This window comes from Elgaria multicarinata, chromosome 10, assembly GCF_023053635.1.
Source record: "Elgaria multicarinata webbii isolate HBS135686 ecotype San Diego chromosome 10, rElgMul1.1.pri, whole genome shotgun sequence".
NCBI classification, from domain to species: domain Eukaryota; kingdom Metazoa; phylum Chordata; class Lepidosauria; order Squamata; family Anguidae; genus Elgaria; species Elgaria multicarinata.
In genome coordinates, this window is record NC_086180.1 from 29,148,232 (window position 1) to 29,161,840 (window position 13,609).

At 40.0% G+C, this 13,609-nt stretch overlaps 1 protein-coding gene across 1 annotated transcript in view; it reads right to left on the bottom strand.

The window, feature by feature from the left end:
• The window catches only part of PAPSS1 (3'-phosphoadenosine 5'-phosphosulfate synthase 1), a 63,974-nt gene that overhangs the window by 37,939 nt on the left and 12,426 nt on the right, over positions 1-13,609 (bottom strand). Inside the window, exons 4-5 of the mRNA XM_063135384.1 lie at positions 12,376-12,514; positions 7,032-7,150 (exon numbers count right to left, since the gene is read on the bottom strand). Coding sequence (XP_062991454.1) covers positions 7,032-7,150; positions 12,376-12,514 — 258 coding nt within the window. The remainder of the gene's footprint in view (positions 1-7,031; positions 7,151-12,375; positions 12,515-13,609) is intronic.

The following is a 13,609-nucleotide window of genomic DNA, read 5'->3' on the forward strand; positions in this document are numbered from 1 at the left end:
CTTCTGAATTGGGCGGGAAAGGGAAGAGCTGTGCACATTCCCAAAGGGATATATTCATTCTTTTAATATATGGAGAGAACAGACATCCATGGCATCACTCCCCACTAATCCCATCTTTATGAGAGACCCAAAACTAGCAACGAAGGAAATACAAGATGTGTTTCTTCCACCTCGCCTTCTAAACCTTGTATCATCATCAATTTGTCTTCCACAGTATGGCGGCCTAAACTCAGCCAAGAAAGACCCAACAGCTTGGCATAAGGCTGTACAACAGTACGGCCTTTTTGAAGAACACATTTTGGATAGAAACAGTGTAACACGGCATTTGCCAAACTGCACAGAGAAGTACGCAGACAACCAGAACAACATTCAAGTGGGAAAAGAACGCGATGGAGTCACCACAAAGTTAATTTCTCGCCAATGACGTGTCTAAAAATTATTCATAACTAAAAACAGTTTAGGTGGTTGGTGCCTAAGCAGCCTTCTATTCTTTCTTTTTTCCCCTCCTCAAGACGAGCTCTATGTTCTTAAAAAAATTGTTAATCGTGCTTTGATTTTGAAACAGGAAAATATACTGCAGTTTCTTAAAGTAAGGGAGCCATTCACAAAACATAACAAAAACTGAAGTCTGCGTCTATGTTCTTCCATTCCTTACAAGTAAGACAGAGGCTAGAACATCTTTGGCAATATACTAGAAATCTGTCAAGAGGTGCAGGAACTAGATGCGCTGGGAATCTTCTAGCCAAACCAAATTAGCATTGTTTGGGGTAAACAACTTAATAGGATACATTGGGTACAACACTGAGAAATGAGTGTGAGGCGAAATTAAAAGAAACAGCAGCAACTGTCATGTGAAGATGATGGTCTATGGGCAGCAATTATCTGAAAACAATTAGAAATTAAACAAAACACAAATTCTGCCACTTGGTAAACAGAGATTTCAGCTCATAACATCTGGGCAGTTTAAATTTGGTGTTCTAAAGACAGACATAGGCCTAAACCATGCTGCTTAACCATAAAATGGTTAATGGAATGCATGTTGTCTGAACGGGGCCATAGAAACACACACGCAGACCTTTAGCTACTGGTGGACTTCAAGACATCCACTGTTGCTGCCTTCAGTGGCAGGGGCATGTTCCCTTCATCAAAAAAAAAATTGTTAAGCATGAGCAAAATTGGTTGGGGGAACTTTAGAAACAAAGTAATAGCCAAGGCCAGTTTTAACAACCAAAGGGTTCAAAAGTGTCACATCTTTCATTTTATTAGGGCTAAACCAGTCTAACAGCTCAGCGCTCTCTCATGACTGATTTCACGGCTTCTTATTCCCAAGTAACCGTACTTTGACATGGTTGCTGTGGTGACTGTGAATCTGGTGAGCAACAAGCCTTACTCCCATCTTCGAAGCGGCAGAGGCAGCTGCATATTGTTCCGCTGGTTTTATGGTGATCCCTGCCCTCTCCCCAGCTCCAAAACTGGTAGGAAGGCTGTTGCAAATGGGGTTTGTGTCCTTGCTTCAGAGTTTGGCTGCTGTGAAGCAAGGAGACCTTGCTTCAGAGCAGCCAAATGGCAACCCCCATCCATCCCTTACCCACAGGAGAGACCAAAACCACTGGCCAGCAATAGCCAAACTGGTTGATATTCCAGCAGAAAAGACTGGCAGGGGCTGGCTTGGTTGCTGGTGGGCGAAGGTAACTGGGATGGCTGGGAGGACTAGAGGTGAGCTTCTTTGGAGGATCTGGCAATCAATTTTTGGCATGGCTAGCAAAGGCAGCCAAAATAAAGGAATAGCATCCTAAGGATTCACGCCACCACCATGTTATAAGATCCTTGAGCAGCATTTTCCAGTCTTGGGTTCCCAGACGTTGTTGAACTAGATCTCCTATCATCCCCAGCCAGCATGATCAATGACTAGGGATGTTGGGTACCCAAGGCTGGGAAAAGGCTTAGTGATTAACAGTGCAATCTTATGCATGTCTGCTCAGCAGCAAGTCCTACGGCATTTAATGGGGTTTACTCCCAGATAAGCCTGTACAGAATTGCAACCACAGAACTGCAGGAATATGCTAGCTTTACGGAAACAAGTACTATTTAGGGGCAGCATTTGTAAAAGCTCTAATCTTAGCTATAATCCCAAAGTGCACCTAATGTTGTTATTCTTCTTACATGCAAAAGAAAAGAAAAAAGAAAAAAAGGATATAACCCTATGTTAACACAAGTTCCAGCCAGTGACAGATTTGTATCATAAAAAACCCACTCTAGAATTGGTAAATTCAAGCATAGACAAGATACATGCATTCAACATGCAACACTTCTAGTCCATGAAGAGATGCAAATTAATATTGCTTCTACCGTGTTTACTAAAGAACTCAAAAAAGCACAAGAGAACAAATATTCATCAAATTTGCAGACAAATTACATTTTCCATTAATGACAAGGTTCCATTGATTTACTACAAGGCTTTGTATCTATTTTAAAACTAATACTGCTTTGTTTTACTTCTAGTGGAAGGAGCCTAGAAATAAGCTTCCTCTGTCATAAGCATCTCTCATCTTGAAAGTGTTAATTTTCAAAAAATATGTATATGAATAAAAACTGCAGAAAATGAAACATTTTAATGTGTTTTTATATTAAAGGGCTTCATTTGCATAAAGTCAGTTTTACACGGGGATAAAGATCCAGTTAAGAATTATAACCACATGTCATTAGTTTACTCTTATCTAATAACAATAAAGTTCTACTTTAATGTTTATATTTTATGACCGGAAGACCTATGGACAGGACTGATATAGTGACGGCATCTAAATATGTGGGTTTGTGTTTCAAAGAGAAGATAATGGCTGCAGCTAAATATATTTTTTCTAATCAAACTGCTAGTAATGGTTCGAACTTTTGAAAGCTATGGAGTATGAAAAACACCTTCTGCTATGCCTGCTTTGGATGCAAGAGCAAAGGTGAAGGAGAAAGTCGTTTTATGAAATGTTTCAGCAATTCATTAAAACATTCTGCTTTTGTGCATTACAAAGCATTTCTCATAATTTCAACTTTGCTTCAAGCATGAGAATTAATCATGTTCTATAACTACTACAAAGTCTGCTATCTCAACTGCAGCACACATATGTAACACACTATGCATTGTCAGCATACATGCCTGCATTTTACCATCACCTCAACAAAACCTTAAAATTGGGCTAGGAAGTTTGTCTTGTCCACAGTATAAAACATATTTCCGGACCTTTAAACCATTATTTCGTGAAAAGGATAAAAAAAAATTTAACTAATTTATAGGATTAGTAAATAGAGACAGCTTTTAAAACATCGCTTTAGATTAAAAACAGAGGCAAGAACACAGGCAACTCACAATGCAACTCAATGAAAAAGCTATGTTAGATGGCCCTCTAGCGACGACTTGAAGGCAGAACTTTCACTTGGTGATTATTGAAGTCACTTAAAAAAACAAATAGATATATCCAATACTTTCATCGCTCCCCATTTCAGTGCACTTGACAAACACACAAATCCATTTATCATTAGTTAATGTCAATTCTGAAAACTTAAAACCACACGTACCATTAAGGAAAAAGGAAAGTCTTCTATTAACTTCATATAGCTGCAATGCCTTGTGTACTGTCATTTGTCTTACTGAGCTGCTACAATCACTATTAATTGATTCAGTATTCAGAGCTAGGAAATAAATGATATTTATTGCATCTATTAAAACTGAACACAGCACTGTCAACGTGGGGGAGAACTGCAAGCACATTTTAAGTGCTATTCAGATCTCAACGACAATCCAGCTGTGCCTGTATCAACACATACATAGGAAGATAGCACAAAACATAGTCAACTACAGGCATAAATGGAATATTTAGTATATCTGTACCCACGGACCAGGCAGCACGCACTGGACTACATAAGCAAAATCCTAGATTTAGTTAAACCAATCTAACAAAGGATTTGTTTTCAAACCAAGGATATTTATCCCTTAACAGCCCTGCATATCCTACATGGGCAGAGTGGACCCAATTGTGTAAATAGTCAGAGGCCACAAGTTAACAAAGTTAGACATGCTTAAAAACTCCAGATTTCAGCCTGTGATGGATTACCACAAAAAAAATCTGGTTCTTTTTGTCACATGAGTGGAACAAATGTAGGACTCGGGGCAGAAATATTTAAACTTTTGTTGTAGTGGAGAAAACTTTTCTGGTTTGCTCGTTCTTTGTGGATCACCCCCCGGTTTCACACCCTATTGCTAAAAATTTGGGGGGCAGCACTTGAAAGGCCTTCCAATTAAAACTCATTCTGCACTCTAACGCATCTTACTTAACAACTCAAAGCAAAAGCAAATAAACCTGTAGGATGACCTGGAAAGCACTGCAAAGCAAAGAGTAGTTTTCTAAGAGTTGCGCATGCTCTGTTCACTGAAGTATTTGTCACTCAAGTTGTTGCTATCCAGGCCCAGTTCTTATAATTAGAATCTGCACTAACCCCCAGATTCGACTCGGGACCATGATGCAGCATTTCAGAAAATGGCCCAATTCTGCTTGGCCAGTTCAGAGGCTGTCCATTTCAACCCAGCTACTGAACCCGAGCCAAGCTTTGTGCCTCTCATTGATTTATCATGGGAAATAACTTTTCTATAACTTAACTTTGCTTTCTTAGAATTGGATGATACTTGAAAATATTGTAACCCTTTGTGAGGGGATTACATCTGTCAATCCTCAGAAAAAATAGGTGCAGTGGGGGAAGGGGGAGACTACTTCAGGGAAAGTGCCACCTCATACACAACCAGTTGAACACCCACTTCCTGTGTCTGGGACCCACCTACACACAGTGCCTTCAACCTTGTCAGGATTTAGCTTCAGTTTAAAGGCCGAGTCCAGACAATGGTAGTCATTCATTACCGAGTCCAGACAATGGTTCAGCACCTCCACAGCCTCATTGGATTCAGACAACACAGAGAAATAACAGTTGGTTTTCATCAGTATGCTGACGACACCTCACTCCAAATCCTTGGATGACTGTATTCAGTAGCTTCATGCAGACATTTAAAAGCATGAAGATCAAGATGGGACTTTGTGGGACCCTGCAGCTCAAATATCATGGAGTCAAGGAGCAACCACACAGTACTACTTACTGAAACCAACCTTCCAGATATAAATGATCATGGCACCCACTCTATTAAGACAGTCCAGCAAGATACTATGGTCAATGATATCAAAGCTTGCTGAGAAGAGAATCAATAGGTTTGCACTCCCCAGTTTCTCACCTGAAAAAGGTCATTCAGCAGGATGACTAAGGCTGTTTCAGTAAAAAAAAAAAAATCCAGCCTAAAGCCAGAGTGAAATGGGTCTAGATAATTAATTTCATCAAAAATGCTTGGAATTGGATCCCCACCATCATCCTTGAGTAACTTGTCCAAAAAGAGATATTTCCAACAGAGCAATAATAGTCACAATCTTACGTGTCTCCCAAGGATTTCTGGTCTCACAAGCGCATCCCTTTAAGCTGGCTGGACCACTCCCTCTCAATGAGGCACTAATAAACAGGGGCTTCACTCAGTCAAGGCCCTTCAGCTAGTTGCAAGAAACCAACATGAGCAAGGGTTGAGAACACGTCATATTGTGAACCTCTTCAAGCACCAGTCCATTTCCTGAGGTCACAACAACTGAAAATGATGCTACAACACTAGACCAGATTGTGCTCTGGACACCTCCTTTGGAACTGTATCAGTGATAGTGATTTTACCCTCAAATTGCCTAGCAAATTTGTCATAGTAGGTCTTTAAGGGTTCCAACATATCTTTCGCAAGGTTTAGGTATAACAACTCCTTCACCACTTGAGAAAGCTCTTTCAGGTGGCTATCCAAGTATGCAATTGTGACAGAAATTAATTTTAAAGTCAAATTTTCAGAAAAAGTGACTTTCATTTGTGCATATGTTCCTTTAAAAATAAGTTAGCTTCCCAAGACATCACATACAAATATTAACTATTAATCTCTGTTGTGAAGGGACGGATGGACGGACACACGCACCCCATGTGAAACTATAACCCTCAAATTTTGAAATGTTTAAGATTTCTTTGAATGAACTGCCCATAATTAACTCTGCTAACTTGGAGCTTTAGATTTCTTTATTTGCTGACTTGTTTGTGGAGGCTTTTGAAAAGGCATCAAGAACATTGTTTCATACTGTTTTATTTGAATGCACACAAATAAAAAAAAATAAGCCTTTCTTTCAGCTGCTGGCTGTTTGAAGAATCCTTTAGAGGTCTGCAACGGAGGGTGCCAAGTGAACAATGTTTATTTGAAAGATGGCCAGTTCCAGGATGCTACATCCTAGAAGGTGTAACAGTTACATTAGAGAACAAAGACAGAGAGTTTGGATGACTCAGTAATAAGGAACTTTACCTCGCCATTTATTTTGAGTAATAAAACAAAGGGAAACCAGTGTTTATAACTCAGTTGAGAACATTTGCATGTACAGGCATGTACATGCAAATGTACAGGCATGTTCAGGATCCACCATTTTCTTTCCTTTGGGTCTAAATAGCAATATTTCCTGTAGACTTCAAAACATTTCACTCTCCTTCCCATTACAAAATGGGGAACAGAATGGAACACACACCGCCTCTAGGCTGAGCCATCATGGTGGAGCAGGTCAGTGCCATAACTGATTTAAAACAGTATGCAATGAAACAAGGCGACACTTTGTGTGTTCATGATTAACAAACCACGGTTTGTCAGCCTGGCTGGGTTCACAATATACAACATGCCATGGGTTGTCATGTTGTGTGAACCCAGCCACAGTCTCCTCTAAAGTTTTTGAACATTCTTGTATTAAAGATCATTTAACTAAGTTGTTCTTGCTTTTAAAACCTGTTGTCCAATTAGTCACAGGCACTTTTAATTTTAGTAAAAAGCAAACAAGAATTAATTAAACATTGTACCCCTCTTTTTTAAAAAGCTATTTAGTTGTGCAGCCAATATTAAGCTGCCCAGGATACCCAGAAGTTAGCATCACAATACTCCATACCCTCTCTTGCAGAAGTTCCACAACCTGTTGAATGCAGTCATTGACATCACACGAATCCGTTTTGAGTACCAGCTCAGGGGCTTCAGGCTTCTCATACTCTGAGTCAATACCAGTAAAACCTGCATGAAGGACAGAACTTAATACATTACTTTGTTTCAGATTGGCTTTTGACTTTCCTGCTGAAGGCTGGTAGAACTTAAAATTTTCTCCTAGAACCTTTGGGTCAACCTACACGTTACATTAACTGCATCACATGAAGCTGCTCTTTGGGTTTTTCTTTGCTCTAAAACAGAGATGAACATGCGTAACCACTTCCTTCGGTGTCTGTGGCACTACAGAGTGCCAAAAAGGTCAAATCTAGATTGTTTGCAAGCTAGCTTTGAATCTCCTAGGGCTCTGTAGCTGCTAAAGGGTCAAATTTAGCTTGCGAACAAGTTACATTTTACCTTCATGGCTCTCTGTAATGCCCCAGAAGCCGTGTTTGCCCATATTGGTGTGTGTGTGAGAGATCCAGTAGACTGCAGTCTGATGGCAGGATCCAGGTGGCGAAATGACCTGCAGAGTTCTCAAAGTCACCCATCGCTACTCTAAAGTGCTTTTTATACTGTATTTTGTATTTGTGCTTTTAACCTGTTGGTTGTTTTATTATGGTTTCAGCTTCAGCTATTGGGCGGTATAAAAATGTAATAAATAAATAAATAAATAAATAAATAAATAAATAAATAAAGTAAATGTGCAGGATCCCAATCTAGAATGGGACTACCACACATGGGGAGAAGATTTTAATGTTTCCTAGCCACTTCCATGCATACACACAAAGGGGGGGGGGAGTCTCCCTTGGTGTTAATTGAGCTTTTCTTCCCCTTTAACTTTTGTGCACGGAGAAGGAGGTTTCAGGAGGTAAGCAGCTGTTGAAGGATTAAACCTTCCCTCCTCATCCTTTACAGTCCTGATTTGAATTCTACACACTTACCTTAGAGTAAAGAAAAAAGTGAACTGTGTGCTACATAATTAAAGTAACACATACATTGACACTTAGTTGAAATGGTTGCCTGCTTGGACAGGTGCATCTAATATGCTTGTCCTTTATTGGCCCTGTCAGGAATAATAATGAAACTATAAAAGAAGGGCACCTTGGTCTCTTTATTATATACAGAACAAGATACTTCTGTGGTATGATTATATGTATGTCTTTGGATAAGGGATTTGCAGAATTACAAATAAGGCTGGAACAATCCCGAACGCATGAAAACTTAGGAGTTCTGAAATGTCCCCCCTCCCCCCCCCCCATGCAAGGCTAGGACAAAATTATTTCTGCCAGTTCCACATACAATGTTTACTTGGAGTGTTATTAAGATACCCACTACATCCCTTCCAGTACCCAATGCCTCATTTATACTCTGCCTGCTTTAGAACAAAATTAAGTATTAAGTTATGATTCTTTCCACAAAAATGGTTAACCTCAATTTTGCTTTAATGTGCCAAACTTTGGATTGGGTCAGTGCACATTAATGTGCTTAATGTACACTCACCCAGTCTGAGTGTTTAAAAACATTAGCAAAGTTCCTAAAACTGAAACAGACAAAGTATTTGAAGTGATGAGATGTTAACCATTTGGGCGAAGAAGTCTTTAATACTTTTAAATATATTATGAAGCTCTGAAAATGGCCTGCCACTTCCGCTTCTGATCACATGGATATTTAGCAGCACCCTTGTAATCTGTTTAAGCCAGTGTGCTTTATATCAATTATCAAAAAAGGTTTTAAGGACACCATGTTCAGCAAATGTCTGCATAAATGTTTAAATTACAGACATCCACGATGGAGCTCAGGAGTAAGACCGCCATAATTCCAACCCATCCTATTTCTAGACCAGAGGTGGGCAACATCAATGATCAGAGTGCCACACTGCCCCACCTCACCCACTGGGAGGGGCAGCAGCATGATGCTCACTTGCAAGCATGCCTTGTTTCCTGGCAAAATCCCCACATTTTTGCCACCACTAACATCACAGGATCAAATTGGCCACAGCGGGCCACATGCGGGCCTCATGTTGCCTACCCCTGTTCTACACAAATGGTGACTAAGAGACATAACTAACGGGCAAAAAGCTTAATGAGATTCATGAGCTGATGGCTCTGGGTCCTGGCTCATCTTAATGTGGCACCCAGCCTTCTGAAATGTAACATCTTTGAGTGTTCTAGGAACAGAGGAAGATTAGAAATGTTTATCAGATGCACTTGCTTACAGATAGTCGTTACGTTATTTAGAAAGAAACAAAGTCATGGAGATAACCAGTTGGGAACATACTAAGAAGTTGAACTAGGACTCTTTCTTCTAGTGAAGAAAATGATCTGTTTAGTCTCCCTCAGGACATTTGACTCAGAAAAGCAAGCATATTATCTGCTCTCAGCCTGCACACAGTGATGCGGAGCGGGAAAAAAATCTGGAAAATTTTCCAGTGCTACATTCTTTTCCTGTGGAAAAATTTCCATTTCATAAGTTCACAAGTAACAGTGAATGGATGCCAACTGAAAATACAATGTCAGGCAAGTTTGGCAGTTTCAAAGCTGTAGGTGAATAGTTGCCAGCATATCATACACAGCTCTTTGGTTTGCTAAAATGCATTAGGGCGCAATCCTATGGGTACTTGTAAAGCCCCGAACCCAGGGACATACAACTACCTAATGCAGGGCGGCTGTAGCACAGAGAGGATCCTCTCCCCCATGCGCTATCTGACCTGCTTTTTCAGCCGATTTTGGCTGGGAGCTTCAGAGTGGGAGTGAGGAGACCATGTAGCATTTAGGAAGCTGTCGGAACCAGCTTCCGCAATCTCCTCCCCTCCCCTCCCTGCCCCTGGGACTACCCCCCTTTCGCTCTCTCCATGCTCAGTTTACCAAGCACAGAGAAGCAGCCACCTCAGATCACTCCATGCCAGCTGCGAGGGGCAGGGAGCGTGGTTTCCTGGATCCACACCCAGAACGCTGTCTCTGAACTCAGAACCAGAAAACCAAAAAAATCATATATCCCCCCCAGACGCTGCTTTGGGGACACAGAATCACTCCCTCTGTGTGTCAACAGTTTTCAATACCTTTGTGTGTGGGGGGGGGTGTCTTTAATTTAATCAATGTAAGGAAAGCACATACTATTTTTCTTTAATTTATTACAATCATTCCAATAAAAATATCTACATAATATAACACTTAAATCACATTGAGTATGCTTTTAAAAATCACAAATATTTCAGATCAAGTACTTGAGGTGGGTCATTCGGGCATTTTTTTTAGCTTTGTTGCTTACTAAATACAAGTAAAATTAACATGCTAAATTAGATCACTCTCTACGGCATCAGAAAGTTTCTCAATGCACACTGAAAACGTTTCAATGCAAATTAACCTAATTTGGTAAGAAAAATTCCTGGAAAAAGTTTCAGTTCAATATTTTCTGGAAAACCCACATCACTACAAGGGTAGAAAATATCCAACAAGACACAATGCTTCCAAGCAGGACAGGACAGTAATACAAACTTTCCCCATTCTTGCCTGCAGAAGAGGTACCAACACTCATTGTTCTGCACTGACATGAATAAGATGGTTGTATCCTCTGCACTAGCTGGAAGAAGCATAAATCATTTGCATCATGTACATAATAGAAATTAACTCTGGTTGTTAGTCCTGGAAGGGTAGAATACTTATATACACCACTGTTTAAGGCAGAGGTGGGCAATTTGTTGCCCTCCATATTTTTGGCCCTTTAGTCCTAGCCAGCATAGTCAATGGTGAAGGCTGATGGGAGTTGTGGCCCTCCAGATGTTTTTCCTGACAAGTTGCCCACCTCTGGTTTACAGTATGCAACTTCTCCAGTTGTTTTGGGTTGGGAATAAAGTCAAAGTACTCAAAGAGCAACAATAATGCCTGACATTCAAGCATCACCTGTAAACATGGCACAGTTTCTTGATGGACTCCAATTAAAATTCCTAAAGTCTGTTTTGAAGCAACATCTGGTTCTATTTCATGACAATAAGAGAAAATGGCACAGAATTAAAAGAGAACCAATTCTTATTATGTAGGCATACTTTGTTAGCAGTACTGCTACTGCTGGTCTGTATAGTATCAAAGACTTGTAATGTTATACTTCCGGAGAGCCAACAGCATACATAATGTTTCCATAGATATCCATCAAGGGAAGTGATGGGTATCTATCACTTCTCCATCAAGGGAAGTGCCTTGTGACTCACAAGCTACCCAACATTACAATAAGAGATATGGGGAGTTGATCCCAGCACCAGATAATAATTGACAAGTTGCTCTTTGCAATACTGAATGTCCTTAAGGCATTAGAACCATCACCACTGTAAATAACCACCTTGTATTTTTAAATAGGGCCTTTGGTATCCTAGTATTACAGATAACAGTTGGACTGCATGAGATTACATTATGACTATTATTATCAGTATAATGAATGGCTAGATTCCTTAGAACAAAGGAAACATCACTATAGGGAGTATACATACAGTTAGCATGACATATGCCCTTAGAGTATCAAGATGAAAACTCCAGAATGGATATACAACAAATAGAAGCGAAACAGGCACAAAGATTGCACAAGCACTCTACAGAACAGGTGTGGGCAGATATCAAATTTGTGAGATCTACTTTATTTTTAATTAAACCCCAAGATCCAATAAATGGAGCCACATGCAAAACGGTAATTCAGAGGGTGGACTTAGTTACCTACTGCAACTCATGAGCCAAATACTAGTTTATACTTGTACTTGTTTATACTCATATAAACAACTACAAATCTACATTTGAGTTATTTCAGAGCAGAGATTCTAATAACTTAATTTAGAAAGGGAGTTGTTGTCGTTGTTGCTTTTGTTAAAAAAATATGGAGCCAAAATACCCTTGCTGATCTACTGCAAATTATCCAGTGATTTACTACTAGATCCAGGCCTACCTTCTGCCACCCCTGGTACAGACACTGAAGTGACAATGCTGTTAAGAAATAAAGAGGTTAATAGTTCTAGAAAGAAATGTACCCCAGCCACTAAACTAGAATCTGGTCGACAAGTTACTTTTCCCTCTGCAATCAAGAGCCAGGATGATGTAGTGGTTAAAAACCTAAAATAAAGTCCTGGTTAAAAATCCTGGTTAAAAATCCCACTTAGTCATGAAGTTCTTTTAGTGATTTCAGATCAGTGACTGTCTCTCACAGGATGGTTGTGAGACAAAGACAGGAAGGGAGAAACATGTACATCACCTTGTGCTCCCTGGGGGAAAGGTGAAATAAAAGTGTAATAAACTACATCATTACCATAGAAGAATTTTGACACTGAGACTCACCTTTAATTTCTCCAGCGCGAGCTTTTTTGTAGAGGCCTTTCACGTCTCTCTGCTCACAAACGTACAATGGAGCATCCACAAACACTTCAAAGAAAGGCAGACTTGCCACTTCATGAATTTGTCTCGCATTGTTGCGATCCTGAGAAAAAGCAGAGCGAGAAAAGAAATGACAGAAACAAAATCTTACAACATGCACCATATCCAGCGATGGCTGAGATACATATGTACCTATGCGCAAACTATGGTTTAAGACAAGCAGAGTACCTTGTAGCCTTGATCCAACAGCAATACAATTGTGGCACACTGCCTCCGAAGTAAAACACAACCCTTCTCTCATACTTCAAGACTGGGAAGGGGTGTGAGATCACCACACTGTGCTTTGAAGACCTCCGGGGAGCCTCCTAAACAGCGTATCTGCTAGAATAATTTCCCCACCCCTTCCAAGCTCAACGTTGGCTGGGTATGATGGAAGTTGTAGTCCAACACATCTGGATGGGAACCAGGTTGAGAAAGGTTGTCATTGATGTACATGAATTTAGGGCCTTATATATGACACTTTTTGCACTCTCTCACACAAATATACATGAATTCCGGGTTACCACCACAGCACTAGCTTGGGAATTCTAGTATAGCCACCAAGTCTCAGGCAAGAGTGCAAAATGGGAGACCATGCTGGAAAGTGTACTTTTGTTTCATTGTTGCTGGTGGCCAAGGCAAAGAAGAGTTCTAGTTGTATACAGACATTTTTATTCAGCAGGCTTTTGGAATTTATTTATTTACTATTTCTTAAAACATTTATATCCTGCCCTATATCACAAGGTTCTCAGATAAAATCATACATATAAAACAGAGCAATAAATATACAATTCTAAAATAAATTAAACCAGTAATATGCTAAAACCAATATGAAATTTTAAAACAGTAAAATCCAATTAAAATAAGACAGTGTGCAGGCTGTTGGATTTAGCCATCAAAGGCTTTGTTAAAAAGCCAAGTCTTAACCTGGCGCCGAAATGAAACCAGTGCCAGCACCAGTCGGCCTTCAGGGGGCAGGCATTCCACAGCCAGGGTGCTACAACAGAGAAAGACCTCTTCCATGTCCCACCGTAGTGTATATCTCGAGTTAGTGGGGCACGGAGACTTTTTTGCTGAAATATGTATTAACTGTTTGGCTTTTTAATTTTGTCTTGCACTTCATTGTTGTTATCCTCTTCAAGCACTATTGATAGTGGAA